General features: G+C 38.1%; 1 protein-coding gene across 1 annotated transcript; it reads right to left on the reverse strand.

Annotated features, from left to right (window-relative positions):
* Positions 1 to 1,170: 1,170 nt before the first annotated feature.
* On the reverse strand, positions 1,171 to 24,444 carry elmo3.L (engulfment and cell motility 3 L homeolog). The gene is made up of 21 exons (XM_018258130.2): positions 24,110 to 24,444; positions 21,193 to 21,287; positions 20,634 to 20,674; positions 18,995 to 19,067; positions 17,341 to 17,391; positions 16,240 to 16,409; positions 15,315 to 15,414; positions 14,780 to 14,931; positions 13,262 to 13,340; positions 11,752 to 11,802; positions 11,557 to 11,679; positions 11,032 to 11,160; positions 10,315 to 10,419; positions 7,729 to 7,837; positions 6,997 to 7,133; positions 5,529 to 5,692; positions 5,248 to 5,360; positions 4,963 to 5,067; positions 3,465 to 3,541; positions 2,134 to 2,211; positions 1,171 to 2,045 (listed from the first exon to the last, which is right to left on the reverse strand). The coding sequence occupies exons 2-21, from the start codon at positions 21,268 to 21,270 to the stop codon at positions 1,833 to 1,835; spliced, it is 2,148 nt and encodes a 715-aa protein (XP_018113619.1). The 5' UTR covers positions 21,271 to 21,287; positions 24,110 to 24,444; the 3' UTR covers positions 1,171 to 1,832.
* Between the last annotated feature and the right edge of the window lie 2,947 nt (positions 24,445 to 27,391).

Consider the following 27,391-nt stretch of genomic DNA (forward strand, 5'->3'; position numbering starts at 1 on the left):
TCCTTACGTTACATACACCCAACTTACATAAAACTCACACTTGCACACGGGGGCAATTACAGTAACATACTATGGTTTGCTTGGCCTTTATTAGCATTTAGCTTTAACAAACCATCTGCCCCAATACCCTATGACATGTGTTGTCTACTGCAGAGCTCAGAAAGGTAAAAATAAATACAAACACCTGTCTTGTTGAATTTAATAAGTAAATGTATATGTTTCAACTTGCATACAAACAAACCTACAGACCCTCTTGTATGTAACCCAGGGACTGCCTGTAACCCTCCCTTGTCATCTGCTATAGTTATGGGTGCAAATTCTTTAAACAATGTGTATATTTCAGGAAAGATAGGAGAATAATGAAAAAGGGAACTCTAGAGAGAGAAAATGGGGGGATTTACCTGCCAGGGTGTTTTGCAATACTTGGCACCTTATACTACAGGTATGAGACCTGTTATACAGAATGCTTGGGACCTGGGGTTTTCTGGATAATGGATCTTTTTGTAAACTGAATCTTCATACTTTAAGGGGCATATTTATCAAGGGTCTAATTTCGAATTGAAAAAACGTCATAATTCAAATTCAAAAAGACCAACCGAAATTAAGTCGAAGTTTTTTTTTTTGGCTCGAATAGGTTCGTTTTCGGTCGAATAGGTCCGTATTCGAGCAAATTCTAATCGAAGCAATAGCGCATTCAATCGAATTTGATTCAAAGTTTTTCCACCAATTGACTCCAGATAGGTTCTAGGAGGTCCCCCACAGGCTGAAACAGCAATTCGGCAGGTTTTAGATGGCAAATGGTCGAAGTCGAATTTTTAAAGAGACAGTACATGATAAATTTCGATTTTAGAATTTTTTTCAAACTGAATTTGTACTATTCCGTAGTCGAAGTACACAAAAAATAGCTTGAAATTTGAATTTTTTACTGTGGAAAATTCACATCGACCTTTGATAAATCTGCCCCTGTCTACTAAAAAATCATTTAAACATTAAATAAATCCAGTATTCTGGTTTGCTTATATCTTAGTTTGGATCAAGTACAAGGTGCCGTTTTATTATTAAGGTAAAAAAGGAAATTTTTAAACATTTGGATTAATTGGATAAAATGAAGTCTATGGGAGACGACCATCCTGTAATTTTGAGCTTACGGATCCCATACCTGTACAAATATTTTTTTTTTACAAGACAATTTTAATAAATGCCCATGAAAGTCTCTCTATTGCTATCCAGGCTTGCCAGATTAAATTGAATTCATTTTGGCAATATGTGGCCGTTTTGAATGATTGATGCCCTGCAAGGTTGACAAGGAGTAATGGGTAATATGAAATAAAGTACAACAGGAGCCTAATTTTACGTTCACTAGGGCACTGTATCAAAATGGTGTTATTGTAGGGAAACTTAAAAGTCAGGAAAAGAAAAATGCAAATTGCCTGGCTTCAGTTTAGGGAAAACTGTAAAAAACGGTTTCTATTTCATATAATGAGCATTCAAGCAACTGATATTTGAGTATTTTCCTTTGTAAGAGGTATATAGTTCTCCTAATGGTTTTATTTCTAACATACATTCATGCTGCATGATGAACTCCATAAACTAGACCGAATAACCTGATTCATAGCTGGGTGTTGTTGAAGTTAGATCATTTTTAGAATTTATTTCAAAATAAAAATTGACAAAAAAAAACAACAATCTGCATTATCTTTTTAGCAATTTATCTAAACTAGGTGCAACTTCTTTACAGAGTGTCTGTGCCTTTAGAAAAGCCACTGGTACTGCAGAGATTCAGTGTGAGTGTATGTGCCCAATCTGTCTTGGGAGATGTTCATGATTCAGTGTCAGGCCTCTGTGGAGGTGAATTGATAGCAGTAGTCATAGTTCTGTGGGCGTGGAGGAATGGGTGGTGGCTGCTCAGGTATTGGAATATTCTCCAGGTCTAATAGCCTCAGCTTGAGCTCTGTATTTAGAAGGACCTCCAGGTCATTCCTTGTATAATCGCTGGTCATTTCCCGACCCAGCAAGGCATTCAGTCCATCCAACCAGAGACAGAACTAAAAAAGAAACCATATTGAAGCTTATTCGTGATAGGACTTTTGTTATATGATCCCAATTATGTGTCAATCAACATTTGCTTCTTACTTCGCTGTGTGTAGCTGCGATGAAGTTTAAACAGCTGTCTACATCATAACAGATGGAAAAGGCCCTTTCCACAATTTCCTGTAAACGAATAATGAGAAAAGGGAAGCTGTTAGAGAAATGCATTATCTTTGGTACAATAGTGTGCATAAGGTCCCAATTTACTACATAACCCTGTCTGCACATTCTCATTAACTTAGATATAATTCAATCAAACAATATACATTGCTTTACACAAACTGCTGGTGTTGTTAGTATGGGAGTTTCTAAAGGCAACACAAAACATCCATAATGTGCTAAAGTAACAAAAATGACTGAGCAATAATAGCTGAGATATAATTGGTTATAATCAATGGTGCTACTACCGTAATATAAACCTAAAAAACACAATAGGACTTAATCCTCAGAAAGCCATATGATACTGTACTTAATCGATAATATATAGTTAAAATGGTGATTTTAAGGGCAGAGACACACACGGAGATTAGTCGCCCGGTGACAAATCTCTTCTTCGGGGCGACTAATCTCCCCAAACTGCTTTCCAGCCGACTAGAATGTAAATCACCGGCGGGATGGCGCGCTTCGTTTTCCGAAGTTGACTCATGAGGAAAAAAAACAAAGCGCTCCGAGTGCCATCCCGCCAACGATTTACACTCTAGCCGGCAATAAGGCAGTTCAGGGAGATTAGTCGCCCCAAAGTAGAGATTTTGTCGCCGGGCAACTACTACTCTCCCAGAATCTGACCGTGTCTCTGCCCTTAATGATCAACCATGCAAATGCAATTAAAACCCCTGAGACTCCTGTAAGGGGCCCCTCCTATCTGCGACACAAACAATTGTATTACAAAATAATAATAATGTTCTGACAATGACTGATTGGTAGCAGCTGTTGCTATGTTGAACTGAAAAGTCCACCAAAAGTTAGTATAATATTCTCACTCCTATTTCTAAGCTTGATATATTGGTGTTGAAAGGGTTTCAAGGACTGATTGTGTATTGAGTCATTGTAATTGAACTTGATTCCTCAAAGGTAAATGTTCAATATAAGTCACAAGTAATGTCTTGTATACCAGAATTAGTCTCCTATTTGTAAAACAGCTCCCATTTCACGCACTTATCTCTGTATCCAAATAATTTTTATATGAAATCAGTTTTTTGCTCGTATCCTTAGGTTCAAGGATTTGCTAGTGTGTGCGTTATAGTTCAGTGCTTTGGAGCATATACATAAGAACAATGCATGTGGTGCCAATACTTTTCCCATCATCCCAGGTATAGTGTAGATAAACTCGATGTTTGGCGCCCACTGTTCCATACGCTGCTATCCATAATTCCTACCTTGTTCTGTTTTCCTTTTTCCCTCATGTGTGGGCAATCCCTTCCCGTCAGCACATCTTTAATATCAGACACTGAAACTAATGAAAGAACATACAGGGTAACAAGCATTGCAGGAAAAGACAAAGAGGTCTATACAGTGAAACAGAGCTTAGGTAATGGAGAGTAGGTACCTTCACTTGATGTCCATTGGAAGAGTTTACAGAATTTGTCATTTCCTTATTGCTTTGTTTTTTATTGTAATGTGTACAATACAAAAATGTCTTTTTGTATTTGGAATATGCTGTACCTACAAGAATATACACACTTATGTTCAGCAGCCACCTATATTTATATAGGACCTGAATACATGTGTGTATCTTGCTAACTGGCTTTTGAATAGGCGTGGCTAGTAAAGTGGTTGTAGGGGTATGAAAATGTTGTGTGAGTGGGTGGCCCTTCAGTAACTTAACTCGGGGTAAATGAAGTTGGACAGAACTGCTTTTCTGCCTTACCCTACCTTTGGAAGTAACCCTAGCTTAAGAAATGCTGATATGGAACCAAGGACGGCTGACAACCGAGGAGGTAGTACTGAGCACTGAAGTAGGAAAGCTGAAAATGAATAAGCAGTAAGGGAATGAACAGAAGATGACGTTTAGAGGGTGCATAGAAACCTAATGCCTGTCTGAGCGCTTGGATATATTTTAGGGAAGAATGTCCAAAACTGTACACTTCTTAGAAAAAAAAAATCTATGTCCTTTGCCCCTCTGACTTGTTACCAACTGCCCACTTTTAACCCCTGAACAACTCTTTAACCATCCTCAGCCTCATAAACTTCCTCCCCATTTTGGTTCACTTCCCAAAAACTTGCAGCCAAACCTCTACCTTGTTTGTTATCGTCACAGCTCTCTGCTCTGAGCCTTGCTCCTTAAACCATACCAAAACTCACTGCCCAATTTTGCCTCACCCACCCCCCACCCCCACAAATAACTTGCAGCTAACTTATGCCTTGCTTTTCACTCTCACAAATCCCTGCCCACCAAATCCTTGTTCTTTACACAACCAATAACTCCCTGCCTGGTGTTGCCTTGTCCCTTAATTAACATACTCCAGCTCTACCTTGCTCTTTACATTCAATATTCCTTGCCCACCTCAGCCTTGCGTCTCATACCTCCAAATTTTAACCCAAGGTTAATATGAAACCCATTCTTGGCTTGTGCTTCATATTCTTAAAATTCTTTGACTAATTCTGCCTCCCCCCAACAAGAATAAAGAGCTGCCTACCTGAGCCTTGATCTTTACCCTACAAATTCCTGCTCACATCACCCTTCACCTTATACTACCCCAAATCTCCCTGCCCAATACTGACTCACCACACATACGACTTGCTGCTGACCTGTGATTTGCTGTTCACCCTCAATGCCCACCCTTTACACCACCCAAAACACAACTCCTCTGAATAATCTGCAGCTCTTGCCTATGCTTTGAATATTATCACAGTATAATGTCATTCTAGACTCACTTTTTTCTTGGAGCATTTCCACTGGAGGATTAGCAATGTTATCTTCCAAGTCGCCATAATGTAGAACTTTGTGATTGGGGGAGAGCCGACAAAACCACAGTTTGTCTGCAAAAAAACAATGATTTAGAAAAATGTAGACAATACTTGGGAATAGATGCTAGGTATTTGTAATCTAAAATGAATATTTCAGCTTGAATAACCTATATATGGGCCTATTCTAAGAAAATAAGTTATTTTTGTGAATATAAAACAATTTTGTTCAATACATGGACATTTTCACATTACCTTGCCTCCTGCGGTTACTGATCTTTCGGAATTTGGTACCCTCACACAAGTAATGAAGTCTGTGCTGTTTGACCAGACTCAGAAGGTCTGTCTTTAAAGCCTTTCTTAGTTCCCTAGATAGAAAACAATAAAGTTTATGTATATGTCTTTTCCTCAAGTTTCATACTCCCTTTTCAAGTTTGTCTGGCATGTTCACCTTGCTCAACCGCTTGTTGATTTTTTTGCCAAGCCCCATTAATGAAAATCTTTTTTTTTTTAAACTGCCTTTGTCTTTGACTTACATCACTGGTGGGGAAAGGACTTCATCTTGGTTCACCCTCTCTGCCTGACGTAGTTTCAAAATTTCACTGTAATTCAGGGAGAAGATTCTTCCACGGAAGGAATCCAGAGAAGAGGGAGGATTAGCAAAGGTCCTAGATATCTGCTCTTTTACCACGTTCATCACCTAGGACGGGACGAAAGCATTAGTTCCCTTGGTTTGGCCACTGTTATTTCCCAAATAGGTCATATTTTCCCAAATCTCCCCAATATAGCAAAGCAGTGTGCCATTACTGACCTTTGGTTTGCGTATATTTGCCTAAATACAGTGCTGTGCTCACAAATGACTTAGGGAGAGGCACCACAGATCTTAGTGTAAGGGCAGATGGTGTGGATCATCTACCTCTCTCCAAGTGATAAAATGTGAGTGTTAGTAAGCATATTAATACCAAGGAGAGTGGCACACACAACCACTGGCATGCTCCTAAAAGAACTCCGTCAGGTTCATGACATGGACTTCCACAGATCATTCCAGCAGAATTTTTATGTATTTTTATATCTGTTTCCTTGAACTGATCAGTTATTTTTCAGGGAAATATTTCTAATATAACAGATTGGTGTGTTACTGATAATCTTTATATGCCTTTATGCACTTCTGTGTGGATAATTTACTTTAGAAACAGGCACCATAGATATTATGCAGGCTCATTTACTAAAATAAGCTCCAGAAATAAGGGGTCTATACACGTATTATTTCCGACCTGCTCTTTGTCACTGCTGCCGTGCCTTGTATCTTACTAATTATCAGTGCATAAGGCAGCAGAAAGGTGAAATGATGCCCTACACTTAGTCCGTATCACCTGTATGCAGCATGTGCCTATGGAAACTACTTGCAAATTATTCAGAGGTTGTGTTTTAGGGATGCACCGAATTCGGGATTCGGCCTTCTTCAGCAGGATTCGGGTTCGGCCGAATCCTTCAGCCCGGCCGAACTGAATCCTAATTTGCATATGTAAATTAGGGGTGGGGAGGGAAATTGCTTCACTTTTTGTCGCAAAACAAGGAAGTAAAAAATGTTTTCCCCTTCCCACCCCTAATTTGCATATGCAAATTAGGGTTCGGACTCGGTTCGGTATTCAGCCGAATCTTTCGCGAAGGATTCGGAGGTTCGGCCAAATCCAAAATAGTGGATTCGGTGCATCCCTATTGTGTTTGGAGGTAAGGTGCTTTAAAGTGATTTTGCACCTTGTCCCCCTATTTGTAAATGGGCCTTATAATCTCAGTTTGCTGCTTGAGGGGCAAGGTGATTAAATAATTTTTCAGATCAGATGGCACTGGAATCAAACTGAGACCTCTTTCAATCCCAGTAACTGCCCCCCTTCCTTTTACAGTACATGTCTTTAAGTACTGTAGTTCTGTATTAATACAGGTACAGTTCAGGGAAGCTTGCAATGGGACAGGATGAAATGAATGTTTATCTGATTTAACAACCTTGTCAAAATCTTCCTGTGTTGCCCTCATCTCCTTCCATGTTTTGTTAAGCAGCTGTATACAAACACAGAAGAGCTCTTGCAGAAAGTGATCTTGTGAATAAAACAAGGTGAGGAAATTCTGTCCAGTCTCCGAGGCTGAAATGCAAATATTTAAGAAAGAACTATTAGTGTGACACAGGTGAGGCATGTGTTTCCCAGTCAATTACAGTTGTAAAAGGTTTTTGTTCTTGTGCATTGATAGAAATACTATTCCAATTATTTATATGGAAGCAAAATAAAGCTAGGAAAAAATATTAAAACTATCTCATTTGATAAGGTTTGCCAGATGAGCAGATCAACACTGTATATGATTAAGCAATCAAGGTGTCAAACCAAATCAGGCTTGACTGTTTATGATGACATCTCATAATATTTGTTTTTAGGCCATTTCTATGTGTAGCCACATCATCCAATATTCGTCTGATTGGCCTGTGGGGGTCAGTCAGTTTGTGGCTAAATTAACCAAGAAACTGCTGTAGGAAAGTCCTGGAAGTTAAGTATCTGACAAAAAATTGAAGGGGGTTTGAAACCCCTATTATGAGGCTGTATATTAATAGAGAGAATCTTAAACTAAGTTATTTTAGATTAGGCATTGCAGGACAAACATAATGGAAAATAAATACAAAGTGGTTATAACATATGCAGACAGTGAGAAATTAAAAGGAAGGGACAGGAAGTCATGGAAACGCACCAGGCTCTCCAACTCGTAGGATGTCACATAACATCAAGCTGAGATAGATGCTGCTACGTGCAAACGGACAAGCATGTTGATCTTCCCGGCTGCTATTTTCAAGCACAAACTAAGGAGAAATCACATATAAACAACACTGTATAATGTCTCTCAATTATTTTATACATTTTATTTTGCTTGTTTAGAGACCTTAGGGTTTATTTATTGATGGAGAGGCAAGGTGCAAAAAGAAGCACCATGTTTTTGTCCTTTGCACCCATAGCACCTGTGGCCGCAGGTCCTTACTTGTGTTTTCCTCTCATGAATACAGTTCTTACATTAGGCAGTGCTGTATTCATGAGTGGGTTGGGGGTATGGGGAGGCTGCCTTTAATGCTCTAGCATTTGTGTTTGATGTCATTGTTAATGACTCCTCTTCCATTTAAAATTTTAAACAATTTTGAGGAACTGCTCCCGTGCTTCACCTATTAATAAGTGCCATGCAACATGTTAGACATGTCTTTGTTTTTTAGCAATGACTACACAATGTTACATTTCAATATCTGTCCGTAATCCTTCTATGACTGAAAGACAAAACATCTGTTTCAGGATAGCTGCCTCAACTTTGTTTTGCTGTTGCTTTCTCCTCTGGATCTGGGATGTGCTGTACATGTACCTCTCTACAAATGTGCCAAGTTCTATGGGATACATGTGCTATGTGAATGGCAAATTACTTATGGGCAGATTTATTAAGGTTTGAGTTGTGTTTTCCACTAAAAAATGTAGTTTTCAAGGTTATTAAGGTTTTTTCCAAAAACCTCAAATATTTTGAGATTTATTATACCCTGACCCTGGAAATAGCTGAAATCCAAAAATATACTAAAACCTGTTGAGGTCATGTAGAATTCAATGGCAGAGGTCCCTTGAACCATTTGAAGATGTTAATAGTCTTCATAATGTTTGAGTTTATTTCAGAGGGTTTCACGTGAAAATTCAATCAATTCGAGCGATTCAAGTTTTTTTTTTTTTGCAGAAAACTCAATCAAAGTTTTCAGGTTATTAACCCTGAACTCGCTGATTCAAGTTTTTCTTAAAGGGGAAATAAAGTCTAAAATAAAATAAGGCTAGAAATGCTACATTTTGAATACTAAACATAAACTAACCACACCACAAGCCTAATAAAATAAATGATTTAAGCTTTCAAAGTTGGCCACAGGGGTCACCATCTTGTAACCTTGTTAAACATCTTTGCAAGACCAAGACTGTGAACATGCTCAGTGTGGTCTGGGCTGCTTAGGGATCGTCATGAATTATCAAAACAGAAGAAGTCAAATAATATCTGCCAGAAGCTGATACAGCAAGATTGATTAATAATCAGAATAGGCAGACAGCACTGGGTCCTGTGTTGTCATGTAATCTAATGTGGATTTTACAGTTTTTGTATTGTTTAATACAAACTTTCTCTAACTCTGCAGAACCAGTGGCTGCAGCAAAATAATTCTCCAAATAGAATCCCAGTTTATCTGCTTAAATCTGGCTCCATGATCTTTGACCCTGCAGCTGGAGTTGGAAACAGTAAAGGGGATGTAAAGGCAAAAATAAAATCCAATACAAATCTCTACACAGTAGCCGACTACTCTACAGGGAAACAAACAAAGCTGCTTGAGTTCTGCATGGCTGGGAAGTAAGGTGGGGGCTCCCCCTGCTTTGATAAATAACCCCCTTAAACTGCCAAATGCCCAAACTATAGTACACTTACTCGGCTTTGTAACCAAAACTCCTTACACCATATATGCTGAAAAGTGAAATCAGACAATAATACTCATAATGTAATTTATGTTTTCCATATTGGCTATATACCAAAGAAACATAAGATCTGAAGAAAGATGATTTGTTAACTAATTGATGAATCCTTTTCACTTTAGTACATTGGCAGGACATATGGAAAATGTTGAACACATTCCTTCTTACAGGATTCAGGAAAATTTCAGCCACTTTTTCAGACAAAACTGACAGGAAAAGTGTAACAAGATGTACTCTAAGTAATTTAGAAATGAACATAGCCCAAAGCCTGGAGACATTACAAAAAAAAGTTATCAGTAAGAATAAAATACTATTTTAAACATACTTTTTATTTGAGAACATGGACAGTGGGTACACTTTCAAGCAGTCCTTAAGTATCTAAATATTTCTTGCTACAAATATTAGATGCTATTCTTCAATTAACTAGGGACCTATACATTTGGTTACAGGAGAGAAGCTGTGCAATGTTCATTTTGGAGAAAGGCCCTAAACTCCACAGCTGCAGCTCTGACTCTAAGGAGACAGGATTACTTTTATTTATATTATCCCTCAGCCATGACACAGCATTTAGGATCTGAGCCAATCCTTTCCATACTTAGCAGGATATGAAATATTGGATGATTGTTAAGAATTCCCTCAGGACAGAACTATGTATGTCTTCATATACTGCAATGAAGCTCAGTCTAACCTCTTTACGGTCACAGGGCTTGGCAGCTTTACCCTTTATTAATGTACAAAACTCATACACCCGGGTGGATCCATTTTTTACAGTCCTCTCCAAAGACTCAGTACTGATTTCACTTACCCTGCTGTAAGCATTGGGACACCTAGTAGAAAAGTACACCATGTTATCCAATCCCAGGAGTCCGGGAGGCGCAAAGCACAGATCCTGCCAAGGACTTCCACTGTTCTGTTTAGGGCAGAAAAAAAGACTAAAGAACTATAATTTAACATAATGTTTGGTCTACTTACCAACTGGCATTTCTAAACTGAGCACATAGCACAAACATCTTTGAGTTAGGCACAGAGCTGGCTGGCAGATTACAACAAAGTTTGCTATAGGTCTAGCCACCTGTACTAACAATTCAGCAGGAAGCATTCACTGGTGACCAGTTTAAAAGTAAAATCTTATAGGTTGCTATGGTAACTATGGGTTGCAAACATTGTACATGTATTATATATGGGGGTATGAGCAATTTTCCCTCTAATTCCTTCTCAGCTATGTTTTTAAAAACTGTTCAGGTCAGAATTAATACAACATTTTGTGTTTTTACACAAAATTCTTTGTGTGCACCACAATTTGTTGTGTGCTGGTCTAAAATTGTGTGTGTACAGGCATGAGCACCCCTTGAGGGAATATTGGGTCATGTATGTTTATCAGTTTGCCAATTAGAACATTTTCATAAGACTGAAGCAAAATTCCAATTGTGATTCTTTTTTGCATTGTTTGCTCTGACAAAGAAAAGTATGGCAACTCCCAGCCATATGAATATATAAGACTATATAGAACACATAAACTCACAAGAAAGCCAAGCTTGCGGAATTCTTTAGCACAAAGTGAGCGCCGTCTGTCTGAGCTCATGTGGCCACCTTCTTCACCCTCTTGGGGAAATGCTGCAACACGTAGACTTTGAAGTTGTTGCCGCTGGTCCTGTGTGGATGAGACATGAAAGTGTGTAGTGATGCTTACGAATGTTAATGTTAGATGGTGCATTTTGATTTCACCACGAGGTTCAGATGGCAGCGAAAATGGGCACAAGGCAGTTTATCACAGGACACAGGCAGTCAGTACAGGGCTGCGTCTGCAGGTACTCTTCAACTTGTGCGAATGGGGGGGAGAGCACTGCAGCTGTATATTGGAGCCTTTTTTTTACATATGGGGTTAGTCCACTGTTGCCCATAGGGATATACTGTATGTCAAAATTATTAAATTGGAAATTTGGCTGGCAGACATGTATAGCTTGAAAATTACTCTGTAAGACATCTGAAAATAATTTGCTCTGGACACTTAATATAAGGGGAACTGAGATCTGTATGTAGTACTCACAGCATCATTAGCATCCATGCATTTTCTCATGCGAGGCTCCAACAAACCCAGACTCAAGCACTGTAGCACATATAGGTAATGGCTCATTTCGTCCCCCAGGGTCGTCCATTCATTTATTATATGCTGTAAGCGCAACAGATGTTACTAGTCAGCATAAATGCACTGATTAATGCCTCATATTAGTGACTCTCTTACCTTGTGGATAAACTGTCGCATATTCCTCTTCCATAGATAGTCTAGCATCTCCTGAAAGCAAAATTACATTTCAAGCTTCAAAATTCAAGATGCTTTATTGACAATATACTTGTTACAGTGTATTGCAATTTCATTCCACCTAGAATATCATCAGATTTTTAATTTACATTTCCCAGTAGCTAATGGAGTGAGAAACAGAACTGCACAAAAAATTATACTCGCACACTATAAAAACATGAGGTCTATGTTAAGGGCTAAACTCCTCAGGAGTTTTTTTAGGATGGTGTTAGATCAACAAAACTCATCCTTCATGCAGTTGTATGGGTCAAAATATAATGGGGCTCATATGAAAATCTGATGTTCAAACTACAGGTATGGGATCCGTTATCCGGAAATCCGTTACAAGAAAGTTCCGAATTACAGAAAGGCTGTCTCGTATATACTCCATTATAATCATATAATCCAAATTTTAAAAAATTATTTCCTTTTTCTCTGTAATAATAAAACAGTAGCTTGTACTTGATCCAAACTAAGATATAATTAATCCTTATTGGAAGCAAAACCAGCCTATTTTTTTTATTAAATGTTTACATGATTTTCTTGTAGACTTAAGATGTGAAGATCCAAATTACAGAAAGACCCGTTATCCGGAAAGCCCCAGATCCCGAGCATTCTGGATAATAGGTCCCATATCTGTATATGGAAATGTTTTCATCTGATGCAACACTGCTGTAGGATTGGAACACAGCATGCTGCATCTTCAACAAACGAGATAAAATCTGATGGTGTTTGACCGACTTTTTCCATTGAAATACATTGACTTTCGGATGTAGATGCATGAACAAATACACCATTCGAATTTATCTGATCCGACTTTACATTCTAGCTATAGGGGGATCAGATTTTGTAGGATCCTTCAAATATCGTGCTGTTGTTTGGTGCTGCATGGTGTTGTGTGTTGTTGCATGGCAAGATGAGATAAAATCAGACCCACAAAATCTGATCAAAATCTCCAGTGTAGTTTTACCCTAATAAACAAAGTGCAGACAACTGTCACAATTCACTGTTTTCATTGCCTATAATGCAACATTATTTACTAAATTTTCAATGTAATTGTGTCATCTGCAATCAAGGGTAACAGTTTGCAATATATACTGGAGGTACAAATGTCTGTTCCAGTTAGTACATTGTGCACAAACAGGCATACCTTGCACCTGTGCAACATCATACACCAACAGTAGCAACACACAAAGGTAGTCGGCACTTACCTCCTGCTCAAGGCAGGTACTAGGTATGGTTTCTTTGCAATAGAATGTGCTGTACCTTGCACCTCATTCACCAAAGTAGTCACAACTGGAATGCTGTCAGATAGCACCAGTACAGACAAGTGCAAAATAGGCACAAGAGTTTTGTGTGTGTGGTATTTGAATAAATGTAATACTGTTCCCATATTTCACAATACAATCAGAAATTATGTTTCAGTTTCAGTTACCTTAATTTGCTCTCTTACCTCTCTCTCCTTGTCTCCAACTTTCTGCATTAAGGCAATGAAAAGAGCCATAACCTTTGTTTGCATCTCCTTATTGGTCCTGTTGCAAAGAAAGAATTGTTTTAGCATGCATTAATGTTATGCTGTTTGGTTCATATAACCCTCAATACAATGTCAATCATAATCTATAATTTTTATGAATTATTAATTCGTTCCCTTCCAAGATTTCACACCCATATGTTACTGTTTTCCGATATGCACGCAAAAATGAAAAACACTAGATTATTGCTAGATCCCAAGTCTTTGTCCTGCAAACCTAAAAAAGCCTGGGGCCCACCAGGAAAACGAATGTCAAGGGCCCAAATATCCCCCCCCCCTGTACCAAATAGCTTCACTGCCCTCTTTTCCTTTGTTATTTTCTATGTGAAAAAGATCAATCTATATCAGTTTATAATGTCCTCTAATGTATCTGCAAAGAGCAATCAAAGAGAATACCAGATCATGGTCCTACAACTTCCACACCAATCCCATTTAACCCCACTACAGAGGTTCAAAATGAATGGGCATTTTCAACAACACAACATGCCTAGAAACAGAAGCTTTTTTCATTCATTGTATTTTACTTTGTCCAATTATGAACTCCTTCTGGTTAAGGTTATGAATACTGGCACTCATTAACAAAACAAACATTCAAGCCTGACACAGAATGGGCTCCCTTAACAAAATTAGAGGGGCTCAAAAAGTATCTAAGGCCAATCTAAGGCCAATCTAAGGCCAACAGGGCCCTAGCGGAGAGACTAGCCGCAGCAACTAGAAAAGTCATATTACAGGAATGGCTCTACACTATCCCACCCGCCATGAACCTAGTGAAAAAACGAATTGCATTTCCTGTTTCACATAGGCATCTCTAAATAAAATGATTTAAACCAGTAGAGTCTTTGAGACCTGAAACACTTACATTTTAAATCTCCCCTCTGACATCAGACAACTTACGGTTTCCACATTTTGATATACCTAGTGGTATGACCTGGAAAGCCTATGAGGCACCAACCCCCTAGTTCTAGCCACAACAACCCCAACCTGATGCTGAACATTGAATTTTGTAAGTAATATAAACATAACCTAGCCATAATTTCTCAAAATACACAAAAAATAATCAAATGTAACATCCTAATGCTGATGTCACATGGGCTGATTTTCTCTATTTCCAGGTCCATTGGCTGATACGTTGGTATTATGTTTTTTGAAGATACATCGCAATGGTCAAATTGAACAGATCTAACCAAATGAGTTCAGTCCACTTTGTCGCAGTATGGCCCAGAACATTATACGTCAGCTGATACACCATGTGCTGGCGTTCTTATTGGTTCATTCAATGCTAATGCAACTACACCACAGTTCAACTTGACTGTACCTCATACAAATATTTAGTATCTGACAACATAAACCATGGAAAGAAGGGTGGGGCTATGGAAAGGTAGAGACAACAGTTTTTGTATTCCTGTCTACCAGAAAGGATAGTGAGAGAAATCAACTTACAACTGAAGAAGAACAAGCAGCCTGTCCAGGGTAACTTCCCGTCTCACTAACTCTCCAAGGTTGGTGTCACTCTGCACTACACTCTCCAGAATAGCCAATGAGAGTTGTGTGATCTCTGAATCCATTAGATTCATGTTGACAAATGTCACAACCTAAAAAGAAGAGATTTTGTTTTATCCTGTATCCACATAACTATCTTAATGATGTAGGGTGTGTAATTATTTGTATAACAGTAATAATAGTAAATGCATAATCATAAATCACTAATCACAATCACAATCATAATCACAATATGGATCCATGATCATAAAACTGCATTCATATTAACCAATGGCGTTTCTTGGGCTGCTGCCGCCTGAGGTTAAAAACTGGAAATTTGGCTCTTAAAGTTACAGGAGGCAGCTTTATGTTGCCCCTGTTAACTAGCCACTTGCTGCCTGATGCAAGGTTCTCACCTTGCCTCTGGCAGGAGCGGCCCTGATACTAACAGAAAACGCCACTCCTAAAAACATTTGGATGCTAACATTTCTCTTACCTTATGTATAAATGTTGTACTGAAGGTTTCCCAGGAAACAAAGCCATGCTCCATCAGCTCTGAGATTGCCCTGAGTGTGTGAGCCATTATCTTTCCCAGCCTAAGAAAGAGAAAGAGCTGTAAGAGTTCTTCCTGCCAGAGGTTTCTGAATAGAATACTGATTTGCCTTTTAGAAAATGTCACACCATCAAATATTTTTTTTCACGCTACTTAAAGTTTGTATTCACAACCATGGTCACTAGCCTATGGTATGGCTATCAAGAAATGTTGGTGGTGTAGTCAAACAACAATCAAAGAGTTATAAGTCATAGAACAGTATGGGGCTGATTCACTAAGGGTCGAATATCGAGGGTTAATTAACCCTCGATATTCGACTGGGAATTAAAATCCTTCGACTTCGAATATCGAAGTCGAAGGATTTAGCGCAGATAGTACGATCGAACGATCGAAGGATTATTCCTTCGATCAAACGATTAAATCCTTCGAATCGAACGATTCGAAGGATTTAAATCCAACGATCGAAGGAATATAATAGGCTAACATTGACTTCGGTAGCTTTTAGATGGCGAACTAGGGGGTCGAAGTTTTTTTTAAAGAGACAGTACTTCGACTATCGAATAGTCGAATAGTCGAACGATTTTTACATTGAATCCTTCCATAGTCGTAGTCGAAGGTTGAAGTAGCCCATTCGATGGTCGAAGTAGCCCAAAAAAACTTCGAAATTCGAAGTTTTTTTACTTCGAATCCTTCACTCGAAGTTAGTGAATCGGCCCCAAAATGTCTCCTTTAAATTACTTGATAGGAGCATGATATGAATTATCAAATGCAAGTTCACTGGTGTTTAATGTTCAGACAGTTACTGCAAATTACTTGCCATGGTAGTACAATTAGATGTTACAGGATGCTACAATTTAGTGTGACTTACTCTTTTTCTTCTTCTATAATCTTGGATAAAATGGTGAGTCCATCACGGCTGATGAATTCCTGAGCAAATGTAACATCTCGAGAAAGATCAGCAAGCTTTTTCAGAGACTCTGACTTCACATCTAGGTTATGACTTTGTGCTCCATTACAAAGACTACTGGCCTCCTTGTCCTGCCAGGCATATCATATCCCAAAAAAATGATGCGAAGAATAACAGAAGAAACATATTAGCAAAGGAGTAAAGTCAAAGTACTTGTCATGAAGTGTAGCCAGCTCAAAAAATGCAAAAGCAATCTAACAAGTAAGAAACAGCAAGTAAGAAAAAAAAAATCACAGTTAACACTTAACATAATAAAATTACATATGTCGGAGGATATAGCAACCTTAAGTCAAAACACTGATCCACCAAGTACTAGAAAGAGTAGAAAAACATAGAGTCATCAGGATCTTCTTTTTGATGATTGCTGTCAACATTGGTTATAAAGCTTAAAGAAGAACTTAAGCTAAAGAAGTAGGGCAGAAATATTGTACATTATGTTTTGGCCTTCTGTAGCAGCCCAAGGCAACCACAGTAATTTAGCAGGGAAGATCTGTCTCTCCAAAAATGCCCCAATAGCTCCCCATCTTCTTTTCTTCTGATTCACTATACATGCTCTGTGCTGCTGTCACTTACTGAGCTTAGGGACCCACTCACAATATACCGAATATATTTAATATAAATGTCACAATATAAGGCTGACAAATAATTCAGATTATTGGTACATGGCAGATCAGAAACCAGCACAATAAACATTAGAATTTAATAGTCAGCCCTGTAACATCAGCTTATATGGCAGACTTCATTTTCTGCTTGATGACTTGCGACAATCCTTAAGCTTAGCTTTTCATTTGCTACTCAAAGCACAAATAATTGGTAAAAATTGGTACTAAATATCAACAGTATTGCAAGCAGACATGAATTAACTGTACCTCAAATACTGAAAGAGATTTAGTTGCAAGCATTCTAAATGAATTACATCCACAGATACACCACAACAAGACTGGAGCAATCTTACCAGCATGTAATGAATTAAAATATATCGCTTTGGTCTCTTTAGCTTACCGGAGATGTCGTAAGTCTCAGGATGCTGCCATTTTTTATTGCCAATCGGTTCTTAATTAAAAAAAATAAACAAAAAAAAATAACTTTACTATTCAATTATCCAATTTTTTTCTATTGCAGTAATTACAATTTTGCCTAATATATAATGATTCATACAATAATTGTCTCTAGAAATGTCTTATTCTCTTCTCTTTGATTATGGGGCCATAGCTCTTATATCATCTTAATCTGTGGAACTGTACAATTTTGTAAGCAAAGTGCCCTTATGACGTTTGCTATATTGCACATCAATTGTACAGCACTATGGAAAATACTGGTGCTTTATAAATACAATATAATATTTCTTTCCAAGCAGATTTAATAATGTATCCTTACACGTAGAAGTAACTGTATCCTATAAGTCATAAGGATCAATAGAATCCTAGACATTCTGCATGCATATCCATATCACTTTGATCCAAAGCACTGACCCGAGACTGCAAATTCTTTGCCTTTACCATTTTATAGTTTCTGTCTATTGATGCCTCTGTGACTGAAAACCATTATACAAATTCAAGCTCACACGTTCTCACACAAACTAGATCCTTGTTTTGCTGAAACTAGGCTTAATGTGAGAAAACTTCAGACACCAAGAAGGAGTTCCTATCCCCATTTATTGGTAAGTAAATTCAGTTTTTGCCATCTAAAGGGGTGTAAAAAAAGATCCTAATATCCTCTCATGCATTTGTAAAGCATGTTCATGTTAATTTGCAGGAACCTCTTCTCTAGAGAACAAACCCTAAGTCAAATAGTCTTTCCTCATGTTTTGCAACTATTGCTGTTATACAATAAAAAGCCACTAATTTGCAGTAGATGCTTAATGCTTTTTTTCAAAGATAGGTTTTATTATTTTCTTTTTTAATCATTTTTATTAGTCTGCTGGCTCAACCTAACATTTTCCCTGCTGCAATCAATCCAATGAGGCTGTGTTTCAGAAGTGGATTACAGTTCCTTAGAGCAGGGAAAATCTGTCCTCGACTCACAGCATCAGTGTTTTGCCTGTAGCAAAGTGTAAAAAATATAATCAAAAACATTTATGAAATAGATTAATTAAAATGTCGACTATAGTGGACATTTTAGAATCATGACAGGTCCTTTTTGTTTCAATCCTGTTACCAGGAAAGCCTTCAACAGACTGAGAAAAATCAGGCCGATATCGATTGGACAGGTTTAAAAATCCTGTTGGAGTGAGGAGCGCATTGGCTCATTGATGTGGTCATCGCTCCACTAGCCTGAATCTCCATTGTTGAACTGATTGGTGGGCATATTGGTGAAGGATCCACTGGTTTGGTGACCTTGCCAAACCAGCAGATTTTTAAATGCATGGCCATCTTATATTACATGTCTCTCTACTTTCTCCAGCTCATTAAAATGCTTCTAAGGAATGAAGTACCCAAAACCTGAAGGTGAGGCCTATAACAAGGCAAAATTCTCAACAGATTGATGGAGGATTCGTGTTTAATTTATCTCTATTTAACATAGTTATTTACTGTAAAAGCTTTAGGGACTTTAGGAAGCCTTTAGGAACTTCTAGAGAGAACAGTAGTATCACAACACTCTACCCCTGAACAAATGAGAGCCCTGTGCAACAGCACACTCTACACTTCCAACTCACCGACTCAGTGATGTATTCTTGGTGCCCATCCACATACTGCAGTGCATAGTGTTCTGAGTTATTAATATTCCACCTGGAGAATGGCAAGAACAACAAGCAGCTAATATAGGATGTGTATGTGGAATTAGATAAGTGACGGCTTTTATTTTACTGTTGTTTCATTCCAAACAAAGGAAATATGTTTGTGAATACCTTAGCATTACTATTTTCATAAAATTTCTGTCAGAAATGGTGCATTATTTGAAAAAAGTGCAAAGGCCCACGATAGTATATGTCTCAGTAAATACAGAGGCCAATCATACAGGATGCAGTTATGGATTTACTGATTAAATTGATCTGATAGAATAACCAAAGACAAGGATCAGCAGGATTTACATTACATAATTTAATATATGCTTAAACAATAATAACGTTAAAAAGGAATGTTAGAGAGAATAACCTGAGGCAGAACAAACTGGAAAGTGTTTGAAGTATATTAAATAAGTACATTTGCTGGTAGCAACAGGAAGTACAGGTATGGGACCTGTAATCCAGAATGTTCGGGACCTGGGATTCTCTTCATAAACCCAATAGGCTGGTTTTGCTTCCAATAAGGATCAATTACATCTTAGTTTTGTACAAGGTACTGTTTTATTATAACAGAGAAAAAGGAAATCATTTTTAAAAATTTGGATTATTTGGATAAAATGGAGTCTTTACATCATTCAGAGCTTTCTGAATAAGGGATTCTGGATAATAGATCCCATACCTGTAATATGAAAGAAATGTACTGGCATACCAATTATTAAAATTAGACTGTCACAAAGTACATATAAATAATGCTACACTAAGGGTTGATGTATTAAGGGTCGAATATCGAGGGTTAATTAACCCTCGATATTCGACTGGGGAATTAAAATCCTTCGACTTCGAATATCGAAGTCGAAGGATTTTGCGCAAATAGTTCAATCGAAGGAATAATCGTTCGATCGAATGATTAAATCCTTTCGATCGAAGGATTATCCTTCGACCAAAAAAAGATAGCCAAGCCTATGGGGACCTTCCCCGTAGGCTAACATTGACTTCGGTAGCTTTTAGGTGGCGAACTAGGGGGTCGAAGTTTTTTCTTAAAGAGACAGTACATCGACTATCGAACGATTTTTAGTTCGAATCATTCGATTCAAAGTCGAAGTCTTAGTCGAAGGTTGAAGTGGCCCATTCGATGGTCGAAGTAGCCAAAAAAACACTTCGAAATTTTAATTCTTTTTTCTTCTACTCCTTCACTCGAACTTAATGAATGGGCCCCTAATTGTTAAAAAAAAAAAAAAGAAGTTTGCTCGTACTAAGTGACAGTCTAGAGGTATAATTAGAAACAGACCAAATATTTCATATAATGCACTTTGCAAAAATAAACTGGTCAATTTATAAAATCTATGAAGCAGATTCACTCATTTTCTTTCTGTCATCTACCATTGACTTGAATTAGAAATGGATGACAGCACAGTAATGACAGCTTTTCAGACAGAAAATGCTTTATGTGCCATAAGCCTCAATGGATTTCTTAAAACAAATGATGCGATAAAATAATCAATTTTATTCTTCTAATACTGTTTCCTGTACTGCCACTGAAATGTTTTTATGGATTTTAACAAGCACTTACGCATCACATACATCCTTTAGCACAGCCGACAAAGGTTTGCTCTGCAATAAAGAAAATATTTTAATTCAAAATGTTTTTTTTGCAGGTTCACAAGAGGGTATAGTAATGCAATATATACAGTAATACTTAGGCAATAAGTATGTGTTAAGGTCACCATGCACCGACTGTAAAATTTGAAAATTTGTGCTTAACTGTGTGATGGGCAATGGTATGCAAAGGGGTTTCTTGTGCAGAACACTTTGCCTTTAATTATTCAACAACAAAAATACATCAACATGGTGTTTTTCTAGTCAGGTACAGTACATCACAGCATTTTTCAACTGACTTATTTTACAATCTGATATGAGTTAAGGAATGGCATTCACTAAGACTATCCAAACAATGCTGCATCAATTGCAATTATTTATTTGCTCAACATACCTAAATTGCAGCATATCTTTTTTAAATGGAGAAATGGAAAGATGTATGATTTGCCTCTTCTTTTTCAATGATTAATATATTTTCCCTTCCCAAACACACAATAAAATGATGCGTGTGTGAACGAGTCCATTTACATTACCTGATTCAGATCAATAAGCTGTGGGTAGGCTCCCATCATCTGTATGGCAATTTTAACTATATTCTTTGGAGGCTCCATGTCCACCTAGCTTGAATCTGTAAGGAGGAGAAACTATTCACCAACAGTTGTAATGTCATTTATATCATCACTAATATGGAAGCAAAAACTTTAACATCTCTGCTAAGAATCCCATTGTTAGCATGTAAATCGGATTCGTGGAGTTTAACTTGTAGTCAACACCTCAGGCCCTAAGAAACAAATAAGCAGAAACCACTCTCCAAATCCATGTTTTATTTCTCCAAGTAGTACTCAAATGGCTGCGTAACTTGACCCACAGTGTACCCTCATTGTTTCTGTACACTCTGAAGTTTGTCAAGAGAATCAACTGCTGTGCCCCCATAAGATAACTCTGTTGCCTAATCTCTATTTCAGACACTGTTCTATAACAAAGACTTGAGTGTGTATTCTTGATTCTAGAACACCTGTGGAACAGAAAGAGAAGACAGTTCCTCTCCTGGCCCACCGTTATCTCAAGTCTTCTATTGCATGGGTGAATAGACCCCTATATTGGTACATTGGGTACACTTTCCTGTTCATGCCAATGAGTTTACATAACCTTTTGCATTGCTGTGGTTATTGTTAGTCTATCTGGGAATTGCAATGCATGGTTTCCCAGTGGTTAATAGCTCAATAAATACCTTTAATTACAAGACTATTCTTCAAATGATAACCCATTCCATTATCTCCATTAAATATAGAAAAAATTATTCTACAGTAGCATCTTGAAAACGTTTCACCTCTCATAAAAGCAGCTTATGAGTTCAACAGAGTGGTAGGGAATTCTTCATCCATTTGAACCTTCTTTAGAGGCTGCTCGGATGAGCGCTGAAATGTTTTAAATTACTTAGCAAGTCAAGTTTCTTTAGACTTATCGCTAATTGAATACCCTGTTTGCAGTAACATATACTTGGAAATATAACACTTTACTGTGTGTACTAGAATTAGTGCATAAGAAAACGGATTCCTAGTGACTTCCACAGGGAAAGTCTTGGCATCACTGATCTGTATGACCCACTCACTGAAGAAACTGAAGAAAATCTGGTGGGCCACAAGTTAGATATAACTAAAGCACCAATATTGGCTCCTCTTTGCAGGGCAGTGGCAGTAAAATGTCCAGGAAATGTAAAGTTTGTGTTTTAGGCAAAAGTCCACAAAAACGAACATTTGGCTGATATGCAATCACAAAATCCCCCCTGGAAATCTTAGGCATGCATTATCAACCTTGTATGTTTTTACTGGCAAATCAACCTCTGCTTGTCACTAATTTTTCAGCTACAAAATGTGTAACAAAAAGTTATATTTAAGGTACATATTGCAATTTCAAATGGCAACAAACTGACCCAAAAGTGCACAGAGTAACAAAAATACCTCTGGACCACTCTTAGTCCAATCCCCACAACACTGTTCTCTGCAGTAAACAATAGTGCTTTACTAAATGGTGTCTCTGTCCATTTTTGCACTTATTGCTGCAATAAGCAATTAAATGTCAGACTGGAAATATGTATGAAGGTCAGAGTGCAGGACCCATAATACATTTTGTATGCCTTTGTATGCCTTGAGTGAGCAGAATCCCTTTGTATGATGCACCTATATATGCTTTTACATGTGTCTATTGAATGATGTGCAAATGGAATTATTATCAACAAACACATTTGCATACCCCCATCAATGCCACCATAATGTGTGATTTATTTTCCAAACAAAAGTATTATGCCTGTACAGGTATGGGATCGGTTATCCAGAATACTTGGGATTTTCTGGATCATGGATGTTTCTGAAATTAGGATCTTCATACCTTAAGTCTTCTAGACAATCCTGTAAACATTAAATAACCCCAACAGGCAGGTTTTGCTTCCAATAAGGATTAATTATACCTTAGTTGGGATCAAGTACAAGAACCTGTTTTATTACTACAGAGAAAACGGAAATCATTTTTAAAAATGTGGATTATTTGGATATAATTGAGTCTATGGGAAATGAACATTCTGTAAGTCTGAGCGTTCCGCATAACGGGTTTCCAGATAATGGATCCCATACCTGTACTAACAAATCCGGCACAAACACACAATATATTTCTTGAGTGCAGTTGTGGACGAAAAACATGAACATTTGTGCTGATATTTTGTACAAAGCCCAGATAAGTAAATAATCACTTCGCAACATTATGGTCAAAATATTTCACTGAAACCTTCAGTCTCTAATCCATCATAGCACTGGCCCAAAAACAACCAAAATAATATGGATGTTTTCTGGAGAATTTGCTACCCAAATTGTTATCACCAACCAAGACAACATATTAAATATAAAAATAATCTTTCCAGCCCATGGGAACCCAGCCTTGCAACTAAATATTTCAGAAAACACAAGTCTAAATTGCTGTATGAAGAAAAATCTATAAATATTTCAGATGATTAGAGAAAGCTGTGCCAAGAAAAGCATATTTTTCATGCTGTGTAGCAGAAACAGAAAGTAGAACTCATCGTATCAGTCACAGAAAATGCATTTTTTACATATGAGAAAGCAGACAAGCTCCTAATTGTATTATTAAGCAGTGGCCAGAGATGGAGAGGACAATGCAGCAGATGTAGAGCAAATGAAATGAAATATTGATAAGTACAGTGTACAGAGGAGGGCTGGGAAGGGAGGGCTACTAGAAGATTGTAGTCAAGGGCACAGAGCGAGCAGGGGAGGGCTAGCAAACAATAAGAGAAGAGGGTGACAAGAGAAAGCTGCGAGCTTGAGAGAGGGACAAACACAAATACAAAGCAGCAGACAAATGTGAGTGAGTGGTAAGAAAGCAGCTGAATGTCCAGCTGTGTGTGTTCCTGTGAAGAAGTTGCCTGCTCAAGCACATTACCTGTAACTTATTTCCTGTCAGCCCGGGCAGAAAGGAGAGTGAGCGAAAGGTGGAGGAGAGCAGGAGGGAGGGAGAGGTGGAGACACAGGGAACTATGGGGTAGTAGAGGAGGAGATTGGAATGGGTTAGAACAAGTCTGCATTCCACTGCTGTTTGCTCTGCAGCGCTGTTCCTGGGAGCGAGGGAGATAAGCCAGTGCTACTAGTTCAACTGCCACAGCTCTGCATCAGTCATTCCCCAGGCATGCGGCGGCCTCTCTCTGCTCGCTTCAGACCTTAACATTTGTGAGGAAGAGATGGGGGCGTGTGTATGTAGCGACCTCTGTACCTCAGCTCCTCTCATTCCAGTCCATACATGGCATCTGGAGGCGGCTACAGATACTACTTCACGCACTCGCCAATTATTTCTCATTCTGCATGTTGCATGGGGGTTGGACGACATTAATATCGTGATAATATACAAAGAAGTCTATGGAGCTATGGGTTTGCGGGTTGTGAAAGGAAGAGGGCCAGTGGTGCAGTGGGTAACGTAGATTTGGGAGAAACTTTGGCATAATCAATGGGACCATGTTTGCCAGGAGCATTTTTTTATTGAGGTCCCATTTTACTTGTTGACCCAAGAGCCCCATGTGACCAGTGGCCTAATAATTGGGGTGTCCTGGGGGAATTACCCAGCTCACTTACTGATAGTAACCATGACTAGGCTACAGCTGCTACCCATCTTTAAATGTGTAGTTCATCTTTTTTGAAGACTTATATCTAATAGATTCTGCTTTAACCAAAAAAAAAAAAAAAAAAGCTTTAAAATGTGTTTATACTGTGTTTAAGATAAAGATGATTTATAAAGTACATTTCCATTGCTTATCTTTTCCTAGGGTGGCCACCTGTCTGGTATTTCACTGGCAGGTCCAATGAGGCAGGTCGAAAAACTCGCCCCAAGTCGAGTTGTGAGGTAATTAAAGTACACACTTTGTCCAGAGCTGGTAACCCATAACAACCCATCACATTTTGTTTTGAAACAGGTGACTAGTAATTGCTACCTGCTAATTGGTTGCTATTGGTGACTAGGCATGTATCAAACTTTGCACTTTTTAAAATTAAATTAGCCTGTTTGCAAGTGGTACAGATTGTAAACCGTACATGGTAGGGACTTCATTGCTCCTGTATCTGTAACACATTTAAGCTGCATACACCAAGCTGTACATTCATTTAAAATGTTAAAATGAAAGGCAAGCAAAATTGAATATAAAGCAAATGTGCTCGTATAATGCGTTTCTAAGAGCTAAGCTACACAGGAGATTTTATAGTATTGTGTTCAACCAATTGCATCCTACAAGCCGGATGTAGTTGCATGAGTTAAAAATATAATGGGACTGATAGAAAAATGTGATGTGTAAACTACATGGAAGTTTTGCCATCTGGCACAACATACCTGTCGGAACGGAAAACTGCACGTTGTGTTTTCATCTGACAAGATATAATCTGATGGTGTCTGATAGATTTATTCTTCTCATTGAAATACATTGACTGTCGGATGTAGATGCATGAACAGACAGGCATGATTCTTTCCTGAACATCCCTCATAAAATATAAGGTTTTGTAATTTTGGGGAGATATTTATTATTTCAATTTAGAATTTTTGATAATATGTGCCTTTTATTTCCATAGCCATAGAATTTGTTGGAACAGTGAAAAGAGTTAGCTTGAAACTATACCATCATTGGTGGTTCCCCATATTAAGCACAATGTATCAAGACAATAAGTCATATATGAATGCAAAGTCGGACAAATTTTCACAAATGTAAAAAAATGTAACAAGAATTGTATGTGCCACTCAAGTTCTTCTTCAGAAACAGGCGGTCTCTATTACTTCAGAAAGCTGAATTATACAACAGATACTAAGGGGCAAATTCACTAAAGGGCGAAGTGACTAACGTTAACGAAAATTTGCCAGCGTGACGTCATTTCAGGACTTTGCTGATTTACTAACGGGCACAACGTAACTTCGCTAGCAAAGGAGATAGACTCTATCGCTACTTCACATTCTTACGCCAGGTGAAGTTCCGTTCTGGCAAAAGAGCGGTACTTCGCAAATTCACTAAGATTCGCCTTTTACTGGACGTTACCGGTTCCACCAGACTTGTCTTCGCCAGCTCAGACCAGGCGAAGTGCAATTGCATTTATAGGGCTTCTTCAATTTTTAGTTGAAAAAGTTCCAAAAAAAATACATTTCCAAACATATGGCACATAAACTATATACTGGGCATATGTGTAGGGCAATATAAGAACTCTATTTTATTTTATTAAGGTTTCCTGGGCTTGTGTAGTGTAATGTATTTGCTGCAACATGTACGTCCATTCAACTTTAACTTCCCGCCGTATGCAAATTAGCCAACGCTAGCGAAACTTCGCTTCACTTGGCGCAGTAATGCTAGCGCAACTTCGCCAGAGTTCGGTGCCCTCGATGCAACTTCTGATTTTAGTGAAATAGTGTTGTCCTGGCAAATCTACACCAGGTGCTGTGTTTATCATTGCATTCATCCCTCACCATGCTATAAATATTGAGTTAAACAATATGTCTAATGTCTACACCTTAAAATTAAAATGGCATGGAAGTAAGACTTTTATATATTATTTTATATTTTTTATGTCTGTTAGATGTGTGGAAGAAAGGAAAATAATATAGGAAACTAATGCTTGAACTTAAGAAATAGGATATGGCATTTATTGCAGCTGGGTGGAGAAGGGAATTTCATTGTATAATACAATATGCAGGGTAATAAAGTCAGCACAAGATGTTTTTTTACAAAGAAAGCTAGAAACTGAGACGCATATGAGTCAATATATGGAATATAATGAAATGACAATTTAACAGGAAAATGAAAATAGCCTTGCAGCATATAAAATCATAGTTAAAAATATCTGCCATTAATTATGAAATAAAGATCCCTTTGAAAGTTACTGTATCCAGCTTACAATACAATGGTAGTATGTTTTGCAGACATCTCAACTCATGTGGATTCTTCAGGGTTCACTTTCCACCCAGTCACCTGCTTTCAGTGATTTGCACCTGAATTAGTCAGTGGCGTAACAAGAATGTGTCCCACAAAATTTTTTTTAAAGGGGCTCAACACAAGCATAAGTTCCTTTTTCAGACTTCCCTCCGCCGCCCAAATGGTCACGTCCCCTTGTGTCCCGGTGAAGGTAAGAGATCGGCTAGGGAGCGGGGTTTCTAATAACTAGAGAGGAAACAGACCCCCTGTTCCCTGGGCCCTCCAGCAAC

The sequence above is a fragment of the Xenopus laevis genome, chromosome 4L (assembly GCF_017654675.1).
Source record: "Xenopus laevis strain J_2021 chromosome 4L, Xenopus_laevis_v10.1, whole genome shotgun sequence".
NCBI classification, from domain to species: Eukaryota; Metazoa; Chordata; class Amphibia; order Anura; family Pipidae; genus Xenopus; species Xenopus laevis.